Source organism: Chaetodon auriga, chromosome 6 (genome assembly GCF_051107435.1).
Source record: "Chaetodon auriga isolate fChaAug3 chromosome 6, fChaAug3.hap1, whole genome shotgun sequence".
Lineage (NCBI taxonomy): Eukaryota > Metazoa > Chordata > Actinopteri > Chaetodontiformes > Chaetodontidae > Chaetodon > Chaetodon auriga.
This window is the reverse complement of record NC_135079.1, coordinates 14953004-14972166: the sequence shown is the minus strand read 5'-3', so window position 1 is coordinate 14972166 and position 19163 is coordinate 14953004. Positions and strand designations below refer to the sequence as shown.

The 19163-nt window shown below is 44.0% G+C and overlaps 3 protein-coding genes and 2 non-coding genes across 17 annotated transcripts in view; 4 read left to right on the top strand and 1 right to left on the bottom strand.

The window, feature by feature from the left end:
* Positions 1-3: 3 nt before the first annotated feature.
* On the top strand, positions 4-4800 carry LOC143322272 (B-cadherin). The gene is made up of 15 exons (XM_076733369.1): positions 4-253; positions 739-831; positions 933-1082; positions 1194-1349; positions 1456-1597; positions 1681-1853; positions 1932-2060; positions 2147-2332; positions 2422-2666; positions 2755-2897; positions 2996-3220; positions 3351-3575; positions 3673-3806; positions 3978-4121; positions 4249-4800. The coding sequence occupies exons 1-15, from the start codon at positions 191-193 to the stop codon at positions 4498-4500; spliced, it is 2460 nt and encodes an 819-aa protein (XP_076589484.1). The 5' UTR covers positions 4-190; the 3' UTR covers positions 4501-4800.
* Positions 4801-5833: 1033 nt separating this feature from the next.
* Positions 5834-12208, top strand: tmem253 (transmembrane protein 253). Its single transcript, XM_076732473.1, has 6 exons — positions 5834-5989; positions 6084-6194; positions 6293-6349; positions 6437-6547; positions 6760-6906; positions 12167-12208. Exons 1-6 carry the CDS (start codon positions 5834-5836, stop codon positions 12206-12208), a joined length of 624 nt encoding a protein of 207 aa, XP_076588588.1.
* Positions 9587-19163, bottom strand: part of frmd4a (FERM domain containing 4A) — a 102814-nt gene continuing 93237 nt past the window's right edge. For 8 of the 13 annotated variants that reach the window (XM_076732155.1, XM_076732156.1, XM_076732154.1 and 5 more), the window contains exons 16-24: positions 18948-19070; positions 17241-17472; positions 17005-17061; positions 16638-16875; positions 16265-16423; positions 15739-16071; positions 15045-15628; positions 14207-14309; positions 9587-13074 (exon numbers count right to left, since the gene is read on the bottom strand). In XM_076732155.1, coding sequence (XP_076588270.1) covers positions 12972-13074; positions 14207-14309; positions 15045-15628; positions 15739-16071; positions 16265-16423; positions 16638-16875; positions 17005-17061; positions 17241-17472; positions 18948-19070 — 1932 coding nt within the window. In that variant the 3' untranslated portion in view covers positions 9587-12971. Of the gene's footprint in view, positions 13075-13625; positions 13698-14206; positions 14310-15044; positions 15629-15738; positions 16072-16264; positions 16424-16637; positions 16876-17004; positions 17062-17240; positions 17473-18947; positions 19071-19163 lie in introns of all 13 variants that reach the window. The other 5 variants (XM_076732158.1, XM_076732150.1, XM_076732149.1 and 2 more) reach the window with 3 other exon arrangements.
* Positions 14612-14684, top strand: trnam-cau (transfer RNA methionine (anticodon CAU)). The gene has a single exon. It is a non-coding gene; the product is annotated as a tRNA-Met (tRNA).
* trnam-cau (transfer RNA methionine (anticodon CAU)) lies at positions 14827-14899 on the top strand. The gene has a single exon. It is a non-coding gene; the product is annotated as a tRNA-Met (tRNA).

Genomic DNA, 19163 nt, shown 5'->3' with positions numbered 1-19163 from the left:
AGAACAGATAGTAAGTCTGGAAGATGATCTATAAATTGGACTGACTGGGGAACTCTGAAGGTGAAAAACTCTCAAGAAGGACAGTTAGTAAATACCACCAACTTGGCGAGCTGCCATTGGAACAAAGCAGCAGATCCAGTCCAGACAGTCAGACCAGTGACGGCGGAGAACAGATCTACAGGTTTCTATAATGAAGGAGATGATGGGGGGCAGCAGGACTTTGAGGGTGCTGTTTTTGCTGTGCCAGGTCCAGGTGAGTGTTCAAAATTATAGTAGAGTAAAAAGGTAAATGTTTGTTTTTTTATTCACTACACTACAGCTTGTTAATTCCTCCCACAGTCTGCAAATTGTCTTTCTTGTTTAGCCCACCTTTATATCATTTTATACTGATAATGTGTATTTATCAGCTTTTGTCTTTCACTGCACATATTCTTTGTCATAATTTATTGCTTTTATCTGTGGTCTGTCTGAACAACTCTGTGTTTTTTTCTCTTCTGACAAGTAAAATGTTTAGTATGTGTTTAGATTGAAGTATTGTCTTTTTGAAAAGTGTAGTACAAAAAAACCCCAATTATTTTCTATCAATATTATATTTAGTATATGAATATGCAACATGCACTTCCCTACACCCAAACAGTATTGCACTCCCATTGCATGAATTTAAGTATTATTGCTTAAAGACTGAATTTGAATTGAGTTATTGAATTGGGTGATATCTGAATAATGTTTGCTCCTCAGTTTTTAGCCTTTCTGGCTGAAGCAGAAATCCAGCCATGCTGCTTGAATGACAATTGTTTGAATAATGAGGTTCCAAGGAGCAAAAATTCAGAGGTAATTCTGTATTCTGTATTATTGTATTAATTCTGTATTAACTTGATTTATCAATGCAATTGTAAAATTTGACCTGACATGGTGAGCCCTGATTCAAACAGAACAGCTCGGACACGGGCCTCGAGCAGCTCGCCACCGTTGAGCTTCCACACTTGTCTGGCAGTTTGAGACGGATGAAGAGGGACTGGGTTATTCCAGCAATTAACTTTCCAGAGAATGACAGGGGTCCATACCCCAAATTCATGGTGAAGGTAACTACAGTCATATCAAGCAAAGTCAACTGTTTTGAATGCATTTTCAATAGATGTATTTGCTGTGACTGAAGCCAACTTGACTGAAATATCTGTATTATTGTGCTTTAGATCAAGTCAAGCATTCAGGAAAAGGTGGCGATAACCTACAAGATCAGTGGCCCGGGGGCTGATCAGCCCCCAGAGGGTCTTTTTACTGTTGATCGGCGATCTGGGGTGCTGTATGTGACCCAGTCCCTTGACAGGGAGAAGACAGCGAAGTACAGAGTGAGCTGAGAAAAAGAAACACGTCGCTTGTTACGTTTAAACCTCATTGTTGTGTCTTCATCCTGATGCACAGTAAGAGTAAGAATATATGTGGTGTGTGTTACAGCTGTTGGCCCATGCACTGAATGATGGCGATAAGGCAGAGAAGCCCATGGAGCTCATCATCAACGTCATCGACCAGAATGACAACGCTCCAAAATTCACTCAGAACCCTTTTTACGGTGGAGTGAGTGAAAGCGCTGAGATTGGTGAGACAAAGACTCAGAAAACTTAACCTCCTGAAATCTTAATTGCTGGTGCTAACATTGACTGTTATTGTTTGGTTCAACAGGTGACTCCATCATAAAGGTAACAGCAGTGGATAAAGATGACCCGCACACAAACAATGCCATAATCAGGTATAGGATAAAGGCTCAGGTGCCTCAAAATCCCAAAGAGGACATGTTTGCCATCAACCCAGTGAGTGGAGCCATCAGTGTGATTGCAGATGGACTGGACAGAGAGGTAATATACAACACGACTCTTCACTTTCCAAGATGTTCTCCTTCCTCATTCCCATTGTAACCCACCTCCCTGTGTTAGATTCAACCAGAGTACAAGCTGACCATTGAAGCTGCTGATATGGAAGGGGAGGGGCTGACGGCCACCTGCACTGTTATCATTAGCGTTACTGACAGCAATGATAATGCCCCGCTATTCACCACCACATTTGTGAGTTAGAAATGCACAAATACTTCATAATAATGTAGAAATAAATTTAATCTGTATTCAGCCGAGCTTCTTGCTTTTTTTCCCAGATATCCACATCAGTCCCTGAGAATGAGGCTGGAGTGGAGGTAATAAGACTAAAGGTCACTGACAAGGATCAGTTACGGTCTCCAAATGCAAATACCAAATACTCAATAATCAAAGGCAACGAGGGGGGAGACTTCAACATCACCACAGGCTCCAATAAAATGGAGGGAATCCTCAAAACAGCCAAGGTCAGGAAGCATCTGTCCATTTTCTTCATGCTTTCGTGCAGACATGCAGAGTATGTCACAGTTCTTTCCTTGCTCTCATCTCTTCCAAGGAGCTGGATTTTGAGACGACTCCTGCCTTTACTCTGCTGGTGGTGGTGACCAATGAGGTACCATTTACTGGACCCGTGTTGACGTCGACGGCCACGGTCAGTATAGATGTCATGGACAAGAACGAGCCTCCTGTTTTCCATCCACCGGAGATCCATGTAAGCATCTCAGAAGATGCAAAGGTAGGGAGTTCTGTGGCCGACCTCAGAGCTATGGACCCAGACACTGCCAGGAAGCAGAGCATTAGGTAATAATAACACATACATACACACTATGGCCACAGCATGTACACACTATTCTGTTTAAGTTATAATGTTTGTTTCCCTTGCTTTCAGATACGAACTACACAATGACACCTTCAGGTGGCTGAGTATCGGTAAAGACACGGGATCGGTCAAAGTTAAAGGGAGCATGGACAGAGAATCACACTATATCAAAGACAGCACATACACAGTCCTAGTTTTGGCTTACGACAATGGTAAATATATTCTTTTAATCTTACCTGACAACACTGTCACAGTCTTCTTCCCCATTTACCTGCCTGAACAATAAGTCCTTGTCTGTTTATTCCTCTAGATACTGTCCCAGCCACTGGGACAGGCACTCTGGTTGTCAGTTTATTAGATGTGAATGACCATCGTCCTGTGATCAAGCAGAGGAAAGCCATTCTATGTAACAGCGACCCTTCCCCTGCACTGCTTGATATCGTGGACCTTGACGGACCAGGTCATGCTGGACCGTTCACTGTGGAGCTTCAAGCAGAGCACAGGATCAACTGGACCATTAGCACCCATTCCACAAGTAAGAGAGCTCAGTAGACTATAGAGTGCACACGCTGTGACAAAATGCAGTCATTTAAATAACGGCTACGACAAATATTGACTCAAATCACTCCTCATGTGTTAATTCTGCATCTTTCTCCACCTTGCAGGCAATGTGGCATCCCTGGCCCCCAAACAGGAGTTGTCACCTGGGGAGTATTATGTGCTGATACGTATCTATGATGTTGGTATGCTCTACCAAGACAGCACACTGGAAGTAGAAGTGTGCCAGTGTCAAGGGGCTGTCTCTGCTTGCTTTATCCCTCGTTCTGCCCCACGTCTCCTCAGTCCTTCTGTCGCGACCTCAGTTCTGGGAGCAATTTTCTGTCTCCTGTGTATGTAGCAGGCCTTTCCCATTCACCTGGTGTCATACATTTGTTTTGGGTCACTTGCTCTGTCCTTAATTGCTCCATTTCTTTCTATTGATTGCAGTACTGCTCTTGCTGCTGCTGTTGGTGGTGAGATGGAGGAAGAGGAGGTCAGAGAAGGATGGCCCTCTTCTTGGAGACGTACCCAGAGAAAACATCTTCTGCTACAATGAGGAGGGAGGAGGAGAAGAGGACCAGGTGGGAGCAGGAGGTTTTCATGCAGTTGTTATTTGGATAACATTGGGTAATAGAAATATTCTGTCTAAAAGTAACAGGTGTCAAAGTAGTTAACAGATACAAAGATAGGCAGAGTTGTTTCAGAGGGATATTAGTAAATGACTGAAGGTCTGTTTGCTCTTTTTCCTATAGGATTTTGACCTGAGCCAGCTCCACAGAGGGCTTGATAACCGTGCTGAAGTCTTCTGCACTGAAGTGTTTCCTGCTGCCCAGAGCCGCCCGAGCTATCGCCTCCAACTCCAAGCCAATGAGGAGATCTGCAAATTCCTTGAAGATGTGAGTGATGTTAAATTTTATGTATTAGACCGACCTGCGTAGGATGTTTGCAAAAATATCTTTGTTACATAAGTTTTGTTTTGTGAGTGCCATAAGTGAACAGTATGTTTCCTCGGTTCCCCTGTAGAACCTGCATGCTGCCGACAGTGACCCCTCAGCTCCTCCTTATGACTGTCTCCTGGTGTTTGACTATGATGGTGTTGGCTCAGAGGCGGGTTCTCTCAGTTCCATCAGCTCCTCAGACTCGGACGACGAGGGGGGCTTTCAGAGCCTCGGCCTCTGGGGGCCCCGCTTCAGCAGGTTGGCTGACCTGTACACAGGTGGGATAGAGGAGGACGATGACACAGAAACACTGCCAGGGAAAACAGAATGGGTCTGACATGCCCATGTGTATTTATAGATCCTCTATGTTTATGTCCATCTGCCCAAGGTCCTCAGAGTGCTGCGTGACCTCTTTCTGCTGCCGTCTGTGGCTGTTACTGGGTTACTGTCTATGGGAGATGCTTGTGCCCTGTTCATGTGTCCATCTTATCTTTCCTGCCTTGTTCTTTGCACTAGCTTGTTGCTGGAATCTACAAGTAAACCATGACATTAACCAGCTAAATGACATATTTTTCTTCCTCTATATATGTAAATGAGACGCTGATCCTGTATACCGTACCTTTAAATGTGAATAGTCTCAATTGCGATCCAGTTTTTTATGTGCTTTTATATGATGCCTTTACCCTGTTATGTTCCTCATAGCATCTTATTGTCTGTGTTTTTAACATTAGTTCATTCATTTTATTTAATTGTTAAAAACTTTTTGAGAGTGTGTTTAAATTTTGCCTCACAAATAAAATCTGTTCTTGCTTGTAAACTTGGAGAAGTTGAAAGAAGTGCTTGTAGGTAAGTTGTTACAGCCGGCTCGTAGGCCGCAACAAATAAGGGAGATGCAAAGCGGGCGACTCCAAAAGTTAACAAAAGTTTATTAAATAGTGCAAACAAGGAAAAATGCTATGGGGTGTGGGAATCAGTGTCAGTAGCGTGTGAGGGTGCATGGGTGTGATGTATAGTATGTGGTGCATGTTGTCAGTGCGAAACCAAAAAACAATAACTCAAAAATCAATGAACAGCATGGCGTGGTAAAGACCGGCGACAGCGTGGCAGCAGCCCGCTGCTGCTGCTGTGGTTGACGAGCACGAACCCCACCCGTGGACTGAGCAGGCAGGGTTAAGTAACCTGGGAACACTGGCCAGGTGTTCCCAGTTACCTAATGTCCTCCTAGCTCCACCAAGTTGAGCACCTGCAAGACAGAGCACACACACAGTATCCTCAAAGGACTAAGGCCCTGGGGCCGTCACAAAGTAGACACTGCCTACAGGCTGATAAGCTTCAGTGCTAATGATGTCCCTGAGTCACTTCACCAAGAGTGGACTTTAACCATAGATATCATCCAACTCCAAGTGAACTTTGACCCTCTGGATCTAACGCTCTACACTGAGCAGCAGCAGCGAGAGAAACTCTTTAAATGTTTCCTATTTCAGCTAGATGGCATTTGCTGCTGGTATGAGGCCGTGTGGATAAGTGAGTTCAAGTTTCACAACATTTTAGGAAGGTAAGCTCTCAAAGACTGAATCAAAGGTGTGTGTGTGTGTGTGTGTGTGTGTGTGTGTGTGCTTTTTAAACATCCACTTTGTTTTTCTGTAAGGTACTTTTTTCTTTCATGACAGATGGCGCAGAACATGTTTCAGGAGGGGCTGTACCATGTGTTTTTTAAAGAGACGCCCTCAACCCGCCCACAGGTTGGCGGTAATGGGGAGCTAATCGATGCCAGGATTCCTCGTTGGTTTGGGACTGTGGTGAACACCAGACTTTTAGTCGCTGGGGTAAGGTGCTCTTTTCTTGTTCTTGTCCGAACCGTTGGTTGACGTAGTTTTTAAGCTTTTAAAGTGTCAGCCTGCTGCCTGTGTTTCCCCTCAGGTGGTGCAGATCCTCAGTGCCTTAGCTTGCACACTATCCACAGTCATTCATGCATGCGTGAGGTACAACTGCTCTATCTCCATGACAACTCCAGTGTGGTCAAGCCTATTTGTGAGTCCACATCTGCTTCAACAGATACGCTCAGTGCAAGTCTTTAGAGGGAATGAGAGAGACTCAAATACTGGCTCATGGCTGTTGTGTTGTTACAGTACATGGCTGCTGGGTGTCTGGCGATAGAGGTGCAGAGGAAAGCTAATAAATTTAAGGTAAATGCTTTGAGCAATTATGTCTTATGTGACTCTTATGCTTATGTCATCTGCTGGCTCTCTTAATTTTGCATTGATCACGAACAGATCATCACTCTGATGGGTCTGAATGTGTGCAGTCTGCTGCTTGGCTTCTCTGCTCTCCTGGCCAACAGCCTCAGCTCTACACAGCCTGTCGCACTCAGCACAAACCAACAGGTAATCCTGAGATCCTGCAGATACAGTTTTAGATTCAGATAGAAGGCTGAGACTGTGTGAAGACCGTTCTGTTTCCTAACTTTTCTAACTCTAATGAAAAGCTTCTTTTAACTTCTATTTTTATATACTGATTGTATAGAAATAAAATGTGAATTGAGTCCTGTAAGTGAACCGTCCTCCTCACTCTTTCTCCATGAACTCCTTCTCACTAGCGTGTTGGCGCATATGTTGCAAAGGGGAGCTCCATAGCATTTTCTCTAAAGTGTTTTCTGGCGTCAATCTACATACTTTTCCTGTCCTGGAGAGGCCTGCGTCGCTACAGTCCTCGCCATGTTCAGACATACAGCCGCCTCTCAGAGGTAAGCGCTGCAGAATAGCCTGAGCAGAAGACAGACATTGGTTTACCATTAACTTGGCTGCTTTGGTCGATTCCAGTTCAGTGGATTACGCTTTTGAGTTTAACTCATTTTCTGTAATGACGATGATGATGATGCTGTGGATGATGTTTTATGGGAGGTTGCTCTCGAAAAATACAAATGATTAAATCAGAGATACCAAATTCAAAAAGCACCGTCAGTCCAGATTATTATAGATTGTTGGATTTAATAGAGTCTGATTGAATGGTTTCTTCCTGTTTATTTGGGCAGGATCCAGAGGAAACCAACCAACAACTGGAACAAGTGGAATTCAATCTGTGAAGCTCAAAGCTCTGAAATGACACACTCCTGCTTGCTCAGCATTTTGCTCAGCAACTCAAGTTACTGTTGTTGATCAGGGTCTGTACTGCTATGAACAGCTTCTGCAATCCTGACTGAGGAAATTGTTTTAGACATTGTGAAATTATGTTATGTCACCTGACTGATGGCTCAATATCACTTCTCCATCGGGATTCCCCCCCAAAAAACCCTTCAATTTCACTTTCCCAAAACAAAATGCAACAGCAAAATTAAAACATCCCAAAAAATAAACAGCATGTTAAACAAGCAATGATGTGAGCGTCGTACATAAATGACTTATAAAGCAAAGCTAAACCAATGCATGTTTTAACAGGTGAGAAATTCTCATTATTTTATAGAGCATTTGTAAAACTGCTGATAGTTTTCATTGCTTTCAAAGATGCTGCTCTGTGATCAGCACTAGAGGGCAGCATTGCCAATCATTTGACATGTTTTACAGCCCGACCTCCAAATCAACTTCCTCTGTTGGGTGTTAGAGGATGAAATCACTTCTCTTCAGTTGCCAAATATAAAGATTTGAATAAGCAAGAGTTCACTTCACTGCAGTGTTTTAATTAGCAAAGTGATGAAGTCTTACGTATACACATGCCACATGTGGTGGTCATCCACAACCAGTGATGAGGTTCAATGGGTACACCTGAGTTCTTCACAATCACTGATTATTAGATAATACATTAACATTTCTATCAGTTTATAGAGTATGTGACAAAAAATATTCAGATGTCTCAACAGGCCACAAAGAAACTGACACATGGGCCTGTATTCATTTAGCAGTTACAAAACACCTGTGGTTGAGTCCCCAAGCTAAACAGTTGAATAATACAGAGACATATGATGTTGTACAAACAACATTAAAGGTTAGTCTATCTATGCACTAACCATACAGTAGCTATGAGGATATGCTGTATATTGTACATCAGGTATGGGATGGATACCTACATAACACTGTATCTCACTCTTGTACTGAACGTCGTTGCAATGGCTGTAATAAAATCACTGAAGGTTCGTGTGTGGTCTTCTTCTCTTCAGCATGTAAACATTGTCAATCCTCCTGTTTGAGAAAAACATAATGATGTGTAGATTGTGAATTCAATGTTTTAACCTAATAAATATTCTGTTGGCTCATTTCCAGGCAGGTATTTATGTCCAACATTCACCTTTACACTAAACTCAACCTCAGCCTCCTAACCTTAACCCTAAAACCAAGGCCCAGCCCTAAAACAGCGCCTTTAAAGATGTAATAAAATGGCACAGTGATGAAAAAAATGTCCTCACTTTTATGGTCGAAAACAAAACCTGGTCCTCACAAAGATAGCTGTACAAGAGTACACAGAGTACAGACATAGTGAGGGGTGTGGTGTGTTTGAGTCTTTAAAATGATGGAGGATTTCATTAAGAACATAAAGCAAGGTCATACACTACTCCTATAGGAAGCAAACACACACGCACACACACACACAGACAAACAGACTTGTGCGAGTGAAAAAAAAAAAAAAATCACAGAGGAGCTAGTTTCTCACGGCATGTCTGGCTAACAGCTTCCAGCTGTTGCCTGGTCGGGAGAGCTGCTATGGGAACACAATGAGTACAAAGACGAACATGGGATTCATTAGTGATCGGACACAGACGGAGACTAAAAGAAGCAGGATGATGAGGCTGTGCGCCCTCACAGAAACAGACAGCTGATTTCTCTGGTAGAAACTGCTTTTCTGTGTGGTTAAGTATCACAACTACTGTTTGTGTGCTCTTGCAGGCTGTGCAGCTCGTGTCGCACAAATGGTCCATTTGCTCAGATGTCTGCATCTCCTGCCAGTACGCTTCAGCGGCTCCATGTCGCATTTACACGAAGAAAGATTGTTCGGTATGATCTGAGCTGGCAGCCAACCATGTGACAAAGTGGCACGCAAGTCAAAAATGGTAAAATGTGTGGAAAAAACCTGCCACGACGCATTTGTGCCGCTGTTTAATCTTGTGCTCTGCTGCTGGGTGATGAGTAATATCTTTTATCTTTGGAGTGTTTCTTCCTTTTGAATCCACAGGAAATCCTCCTTCTCCTTCTCTTAGAGGCCAGAGTGTAAGAGGGAAGTGACTGAGGCCTGGATGTGATGACAGGAGAGCGAGTGTGTCCGGAGGAGTGACTACATGAGAGGATTCCCTTTGATAAGTCTGACTGATACTGGGACCTTTCAGCAGAAGGGCCTGGAGGGATTTGATGTGAGCCACCTGGAAGTGACTAAAGGACTTCATGTTTTTGATTTTTAAAAACTGGAAGAGAAAAAAAAAAACAGACAAAGGCATAATCTTGAGAACATTCATCAATAATTTATTTTTCTTTCTCTGAAGAACCGCCACGGCTTCTCACCTTGAAAATTCATCATCAATGTCCAACAACACAGTTTTGAAAAATGTAAAGTTACTATACAAATTTTTAATAGAAAAAAGAATAAATTAACTGTGGAATTCAGTTATTTTTTTTTTCTTTTAGCGATTCCACATTTTTTCTACAACACCTTTAATGTATTGTTACAGTTGAACAGAACTGATAAAATCAAGTTACATGCTCTATTGTCTGGTAGGGGAAGTGTTCTACTATTAAACTGTCTGTTAAAATAAGCTTCATTTTCCACATCTGGTATTGAATCTATTGATAACAATGAAGAGATGTCTAGATCCTACGTGACAAAGCAGTAACTGGTCATTTTGTAGCACCTGAAGGGGTTGTTACAATGTCAGAACTAAAAAAAACAAAAACAAAAAAAACAAAAAACAAAAAACAATAAACAAAAAAAACAAACAAAACAATACTGGTTCATATAAAATGGAACATTGTTAAAACAATGAATGTGAATGTTAAAAACCCCACAAAACCTTACAGTGCCCCTGCGTACATACAGGAAAAGACTGATAAAAGAGTTAGTTCATTTCTCTTGGAGTATTACAAAAACCTCATACATTTCTATGGAGCACAGAGAATATGGTATGTTTGAAGCTACAGAGGGAGGGGGCGTCACACTTCTTCACATCGGGCTCAGAGATTACCACAAGGTCATAATGGGACAATCTTGGGGCAAGGACACACTATGGACCATGACGTGCTAATGCTAGCATACAGACGTCGGATTCTGAATGTCTTTGTGGTCTTTGTTTTTCAGAGGATCTGCACGGCATGCGGGGGATTGCGTCTTTAGCATATAGAGGATGGGCAAAGACTTTGAAACTTGTACTCTAATAAGTGACTTGGATACGGGAGGGTAATTAATTCAGATGAGATGGTAACCAGGGAGTGCTGGTTCCAGTCCTGGATAAAGACTGATCAATTTTGACCAGGCATGGGTGGACAACTCTTGGAGAACCAACCATGCAGGGAGTGGGCTAAACCTTCAGATGACATGCAGTGCATAAAGGACACACAGCACTGTGAGGGACAGGGTGAGATGCGTTCCATTCCTCCCATGCCATACAGCATGTTATACCTTTTATCCAGACACAATGGTGCTACAAGACTGAAAAACCACTTCTCTCTATCACTGAGATGTAGAATTTGTCATAATCTCAGCAAAATTAACACCTGACTACTTCAGATTTTGTGCAGCTATGAAACGAAAATCCAACATAAGCTCTGGTTAGGGGATGACGAGGGAGACTGATCCAGGGACAGCTAAACCATGCAGAGTTTTCCTTCCTTCGTACAAAACCAGGTGTGCTTTTCTAACCCTGTTCTGGAGATCTGATTGTTGATTCTGATGAGTGAGAAAACTGTGACTATGGCTTCTCTTCTGCCCCAACAGAGGGGTATTGATTATTGTCAACCTGAAATTGTCCATGTAATAATAAAAAGAGCACTACTGTGTAACACCGCCTCGGTGGGTCTTCACTTACCTCTTCTGCACTTTGATGCAACTCATTCTTAAAATGTCGAGAGCGGAAAATGAGAACACACAAATTGTAGGTCCAGCCCTCATAGACACTGTTGTGCTTTTCAAAGTATGTTAGAGTAATTCCTACTACACATGATGCCAAATCATAGAGAAGCCTGTCGAGGGTCTTCCGGTGAGTTTACTGTTGGGATGTGAAGGGGTTTGAAGCTTGTTTCAGTGTTAAATTACAGTAAAAAATGTAAAGCACCAACATGTTTGGCACTGATAAACTTGCACTCATGCGTGCCCGTAATATGAGGTGTTCTGACAGCCATTGTGTACGTTCTAGCCAGCACTGAGAGTTCAGACTGTCTGCGTTCAGTCAGGATGCTCCTGTGATGCTGAAGAGACGGACCAAAAGATGAGAAAACACAGTGCTACAAAAAGGGACAGACAGATACCCAGCATGGTGTGAACTAGTAAGAGCCAAGACCAAAGGAGAAGAAGAGACACTAGTGATAAAAAAAGATAATTCACTGTAGAGATTCATCACTGAACAGCCTCAATATCAAACACACGGAACGCCAACAGATGTCAACAGCCAGTCATCTTAAACTTTCGGGCGTGAAAGTGAAAAGTGTGAAAAGGTGAAATCAGAATGTCTTAGTACTGATCACAATGCACCATGTGGCCAAACGAACTGCTGTGGACAGAGAAATCTTGTCAAGACTGAAGACATTAAATAATCATGAATGATGAAGTCACTGAAATAAGCATAGATTAATGCCAAACCCAATAACCACAAATCCAACCTCTCCCTATGATGCACTGATAACTCTTTACTCCAAGCATCACAAGGCAGAGAACATGGCCCCAAGGCCAGCTTCAATTCACTCTGTAGATTCAAACCAGTTCATATACTTGTAGAATGTTTGTTATTGCTATAGTCCTCATCAATGTCCCAGATAGAGTCCCATGAACCATCCTGATATCGTCACTGTGAATTCACTCTCATACATCTGCAGTTACTGTTCTGCATGGGCACCAGCCCAGGGACCCTGGTGTGACCAGTCAATCCAGTTGTTGTCTTTGGTTGTGGGTTAAACTGAGAGGAGTTGAATTTGTCATCTAAATGTTTGTTAATCTGGATCCTTATTTCTATTTTTTTTTTTTTTTTAAGTCTGTGTCGTCTTCTCTTTCTATAAATATGCAGGGAGAAATAAACCAAAAAAGACAAACACTGATGGGAATAATGAAATCCAGCACTGTTCATTCGGTATGGAGATGGATTTATAACTGGTGGCTCAAATCCAGCAGGTATCCTCTGATCGGGCGGCAGTGCACTGGAGTTGGTAAGGTTGGGGGACCGAAAATGAGATATGAAACAGATCCTGGAATGGCCGACGTTGGCTCTGTTGAGTTTGAGCTGTATGTTTGATATCTTTCTGTGCACCATCCCCCATTGACCCACTGCGTGTGTGCTGAGGGTGAGTGAAGAACGGGCTCTGTGGTGCTGTAGAGCAACAGTTCACCAGCTGAGGTGGCATTTCTCAGTCTGGCCTGTGAAATCAGCTCTTATCGGAGCCCAGCGAGCGTGTCCCTGTCCAGCTGAGCTGTGACAGAGGGATATAATAAAGAGGTGGTGAGATGGATGGAGGGCATGACTTAGGGAGAAGGGAGGCTCATGTTCAGTCCGCCAGTCCGGTCAGGGCAGGGTTTTTGTGGGGCCTTAAGGATGAGGTTGTTGGTTGTCGATGGGTAGTAATGAGGGACAGTGGAGAGGCAGTAGGAGAGGTCAATGGGACTGTTTCTGGCCCCTATAAGAAGGTCTCAGACCAGGGTTCCAGGTTTGGCCTTATCGTGTCCGTACCACTGCACATCTGCCAGTTCTGAACACAGGGGGCTGCTGAGAAAACAGCTGTCACCGAAAGACCTGCAGAGGAAGACACAAGACCACAATGAGACTTCAGAGAAGAGGTAAATGAATTAATACTATCATCTACATGGTTTCAAGTGTTTATCTGCTCCTGAGATTGATTGTTTGTTAAAGAATGTTCTCCGTAACAACACATACAGCAGATGGTTAAGTATTTCTAGTAAATCCTGTAAGGAATTAGCCACAGTGTCAGTGTCAGACCACAGAGCAGAGCACATGCAGAGATCAGATACAGATACAGCCAGAGAAAGAGTACATGACACAGATACCTCCACCGTCAAAGGGCAAGAAGTAGTGCACATTCCCCACTGTCAGCCCCCACAGTCGATGTAAGTGACGAATAAACATGTCGCATCAGTGCTTAGACTTTTAGACCTGTGTACTGACAGACCTCTATGAATAACAGTCTGATTGTGAGTAAATTTGGCACTGCTGTCACATTGGACTTTTGCGTCAGGGTAGTTTTCCCTCTGTTATGCTTCTGCTGTGTTTTCCCAACAGTACACTGTAGTTTTAGACCACTGACAGGCCGAGACCACAGACAGTACCTCTATGCGTCAGAGCTGGGCTGAGGGGGAGACTGACAGACGTCCTCAGTAGGAGAGCTGTCTGCTGTGCCTCTAAACCAGGAGAGAGGACACACACACAACGAGAGGAGGGTTAGTACAGACAGAAAGAGGCGGACGAGAAAGAAATGACAAATATTAGGGAATAAGAGAATTTTCCACGACAAAAAAGGTGATCAGAGGGTGTGAGAGATGAAAAGAAAAACAGAGTGGAGACACAAGGAACAAAGTTGCAGTGAGTGAAACATTAACACAAACAGCAGAACAGAATGAAAAGAGTGACATCATTTGACTATGAGTACGAAAAAAAGGTTTCAAAAAAGAGCCTGAGTTTACATAAAAATCATTCTTTGGGATTAGTTCAACAATGAAAAACAATACCAGCTGACACAGTTACAGCAGTCAGTCAAAGCTCTTGAAGAGGTTAGAAGTTGAAGTTAGGTTTGGATCAAGACTGAGAAAGAAGAAGCTGAGAAGCCAAGATGCACTTTGTGCTAAATTTATGTCAGTTCATTTTCAAACACCTTGTCACCCAGATCTGCCGCTGAGTGTGTGCCTCTTACCCGCTCTGCCAGTTGAGGATGTGCTGTGGGCTACAGGGGGGTGTGGGGGTGGTTGCGTGTTCGCTGGAGGGCGTCATACTCCTCTGGCTGTGAGGGGATGCAGCTATGGGGAAAACTGACAGTTAGTCGTGCGAAATGCTAAATGAATGAATGAATGAATGAATGAATGGATACAACACATGCAGCATGAGACACCACAAACAAATACAACACAGAGATGCCTGGAGATACACACACACACACACACACACACACACACACACACACACACACACACACACAGGCTACACTGAGGTGAGCAGCAAAGGAATTTGAACTATGCTGCACACACAGGGTGGGGGTGTGTGTGACCTCAGTGACCATTTGCCTCAGCGGTCATGTCTAATACAATGGTGGGAAAAACAGGCCTCGTTGGCGCAGTAGGCAGCGCGTCAGTCTCATAATCTGAAGGTCGTGAGTTCGAGCCTCACACGGGGCACTGTTTTTTTTTTTTTTTCTTTTTCTTTCTTCTTCCCCTATTTGCCCTCACAAAGTTGTAATTTATCAATCAATAAGCGTCAACATTTTGCAGAATAGATAAGTCTATGTTCTAAATACAAACAAGTGACAGATCAAGCCATGCCTCGTTGGCGCAGTAGGCAGCGCGTCAGTCTCATAATCTGAAGGTCGTGAGTTCGAGCCTCACACGGGGCAAATTTTTCTGTGATCGAGACTGTGCAAACAGTCTGTTTACCTAGATAAGCTGGGACAGTCTAAGCGTTCATCTAAAAAAAAACCTCATGATACTCTTTCGTTGTATCAGATGAGCTGAATGTGAACAAAAAAAAAGAAGACCCACCTGGCGAGCCCTTGGCGAGTGTCCCTACTCGACTCCCTCGACCATGTCCCAGGGTGCCTTGCTGTGACCCTGTCTCGGAGGAAGTAGATCCTGAATGTGAGTGGCTCCTCTCTTTCAGGCTCCCTGAGGACCTCTGGTACCAGCACCGCAGCTCTTCAGACACTGCAGCCCTCCCCCCTCCTCCGCCTCCACCACCCTCTCGCCCCAGTGAGGGAGTCCGTACGATCTGAGAACGTGACGGCGTGAGTCGGCCGCTCCCCTCTCCTCCCTCCTCTCCCCCCCAGGCTTCCTTGTACAGTCCCCCGGCCGTGTAGGAGCTGGAGGTCTTGAACTGGGCCTTCACGCTGTAGTGGCCCTCCTGGTCGCTTTCCAGGCTGCGCACCACCACAGGGTTAGGGCTTCCCTCCACATAAAGAGGGTACTCCTTGATGCGGTACTGGGACGAGGGCTGGCTCTGGCTGTGGAGGTAGACTCCATGGTGTCCCCCTCCCATCCCACCTCCACCTGGGCCTCCACCCGAGCCATTCTTAGCTGCCAGGTTTGGCATAGAGCCAGAGTTGGAGGAACCCAGGTGACCTGCTGACCTGGAGACAGAACAAAGGACAACACATACATCAATCTCACTACAGAACTGTTACTGTTTTTATATATGTACAGTACATATTGCCAAAAAAGGAGTTGTGTACACCCTAACCTGTGCCTTTGCCTCTGCCTCTGCCTGGCTTTGGAGGGTGAGTCCTCTCCCAGAGTAGAGTAGTTGGGGTTGCTGCCAGGAGGTCCACCAGAGGGGTAGTAATGCTCTGAGCTGCTTTGGCTGGTGCAGGATGAGCAGTCGTCCAATGGGTCAGAGCCATTGGAGCTGCGTCCTGGGCCCAGGAAGAAGTCAGGGCTGCCCAGGGTGCCCAGGGTGTGCGGATGTGCATCAGGGTCGGACGCCAACAGTTTGCCCTGGGACTCCAGGCTTGAGCTGCGGTTCCTAAAGTGCTGAGCGAGACTGTGCAGACGTGTGGGACTGATGTCCACTGACCTGTAAGATGCAGAATCACCAAAAAAATGACAGTGACTGAGCTTGACCAGATCTACCAAATAAAATGGTGAATTTAATAATTTAGGACCAGGTGATTTTTTTTGTTGACTAGAAAAAAAGGAGGGAAAACACTAGTCACATAATCTTACCAGAGAGATACAGGTCTTAAACAATTAAAGGTATAACGACTGACCTAGTGGAATGTACATAATGTGGGGTCCTAGTCCTTAGGTCCGGGGTCGATGGCATGCTAGACTGAGAATTCCAGTGGGGGAGGCTCCTGATGGGGCTGCTCTGCAGAGAGTTACTACCACCTGCTTCTGCACTGCCAGAGCTTGGGAAACGCCTGTGACTTGACAAAAAGGCAAGGAAAATAAGCATAATTTATAATACATGTTAATACACATACTGTGTGTATCCTGATATTGATTACTTTTGAGGTGACTAAACAATACCTTAAATCTACTTGTCATTGTGCAAAGCTCAAAGTCATTCTGGGGCTGATACATACATTATTCTAAAGTTGCTCTACTCTAAAGGCCTAATTAGGATTAACTCCCTCATACCTTGAGTGAGAGGAGCGTTTCTTGACTTTTTCATAGGGCTCATCCAGTGACGATTCACTCCACATCTTGGGTTTGATGGGAGATTTATCGTAGTCAGAGCGTGTGTAGTGCAGGTGCCGCAGGCCATCCAGAGACTGCGGTGGAGGGGGTCGACTGTGAGATGGTGGTCGAGGAGGGAGGCCCTTGTGAGGCGATGCTACTGGAGAGAAGGTAGGGGTACCTGTAACTTGAGAATCATCTGAAACAGAGCAATCATTGGATTAAGTTAGAGCATTTAAGGTGAATCATTATCATGAGCCTTAAAGCCACAAGTATCAGCAAGTTATCACTAGGATCTTCAGGAGTAATGCGAACAATAGAGACTCACCGTCATCCAAGACCAGTGCGTCAGATAATGAACTGTCTTCAGAACCAATATTAGCCTCTACAGGACAAGAGAAAGACAATGACAAGGGGTTTCAGATGGGAACGTTGGACTGAAATCTTAAAACACTGTTTACAACTCTTTCATAAGTCGCTTAACAGTGCTTGAGAAGAATACTGCTGTGTATGGTGGCATCTACAGCTAATAGAAATAAAGAGATAAGAAGAGTATATTGGTACCCTCTATGATAAGCGACGCCCTCTGCGTAGGCTTCTTGCCAGAGCGGACCCGGTACTCATTGATAGAGTTCTCAATTTCCTGGAGCTTCTTCAGTGCATTCAGATAAGAAGTCTTCCTCTGTTTCTTCAGCTTCTTACTGTTCACATGAGGATCACTGGCAAGACGCCTGGCTGCCTCTGTAATCTGGGACTGAATAGCAAACTCCCGCTCCAAACGCTCTAGTTCCTCTTCCTGGGATAAGCACACATACACACAAACACACACACACACAAACATGAGCGCAAATTCTGAGTAACACAAGCACAATGATACTGGGTTTGCTCAGTTTTAGCAACAGAAATCTACAAGCAATCCAAAGACAACAGGGCTTAGTTAGCAGACATGTATTCAGACTGTCACTCTCCCATGCAACGTATTTGGTTAGACACACACACACACACACACACACAAATACACAAGGCCTTGCCAGAGAAAACACACTGCGGAAATAATTTATCTGTGCTGCAGCCCTGCACTTTCTCACCAATGGATACTCTCTATTGAGAAACTCGGTCCCCTAATAATAACACCTCTCCATCAATCCACCCCCCCCTCCTCTACACTTCTCCTGTGAGAGGCACACACTCCTAATTTGTGGAGCAGAGACTATTATGTGAACCAAGTAAAACATACTGTAATGCTGCAAAATAGATTCCATACATGTTTACTGACCTACAAAATGTGTATCTGTACACCTCAATGTAAAGTATACTGTTGAATAGTTAAGCAGAAACTTGTGAATGTGAATATAGACAAGGAAATGAACTCATGGCAATCCTCACACACTGTGTACAGCCTGCATGCACAATGTGTACACTCAGAGAAGAGAAAGAGCGATGATGTATTCACTTGGGTCAACAGATTACTGGACTACCTCAGATGTGAGGAATCCCTCTCTCTAGTAATCCCTTCGTACTCCTGCCAGAGCAGCTTCTGTTTCTGTGTGTGTGTGTGTATGTGTGTGTGTGTGTGTGTATGTGTGTGTGTATGTGTGTGTGTGTGTGTGAGTTAGTTTAAGGTGTTCAGTCTAAAATAAGAAACATTTTCTGCTTGCAAGGCAGTTTTGTGATATTGTGTCCCTGGATTCTTTTCAAAGCATACAACCTCAGCGACACACACCCACCCACACACTTGCACACAAAAAGGCGCGCACACAATCCTACTATCACCACTTCCTGTGGCGAAAATGCTGCCAGACTATTTTTAGAAGTTCTGCTGCTCTGGAAAATCTACCCGTGGCACAAAAAGACAGCGAGGCAAAGATGCAGTATTACTACTTTCACAAGGTCTAAGATGTCTCAAGACCGTGCTTTTTAACTGTCCCCTGTTTCATTTTATCACTTAACAAATACACAGAGATCAGTTAACTTATCATTACAGTATGTCACTCACCATCCCAACCATAATGTGACTATTAAGTGTTCGGTTTGAAATAAAGCGAACTGCCCTTGATCTTTACTGTATAAACACCAGTTCTGTGTGTCCATAAATGGATCATTAACACGTGGGTCAAAACATCATGAACACTTGACTAACTAGCGCTGAATGTGACAGGTACTTGTGGTATCACGCATTTGTTTCAAACACTGACACCACTAGGTGACCTCCTGTTTTGTTTTTGGGTCTGATAAAGTGCTACCGAGGGGAACAGGGAGTTGAAGCTTTACCTCTCCCTTAGGAAGAATTTTCTGCTCGTCCAGTTTGAAGGCGGTTCCGATTTTCCGTCTCACTGTGGGCGGCTCCTCTCCTGGATCCAGAGGGTATTCCTTCGGAAGCTTTCCTGTCAGCTCCTAGGAAAAGGGGACAAGGACATAAATTAAAGCTAGAAAGGAAGAGCTAAAAAGTATTCATTTCAAAATATGTGCCAAATCTGTCTGTGTTTT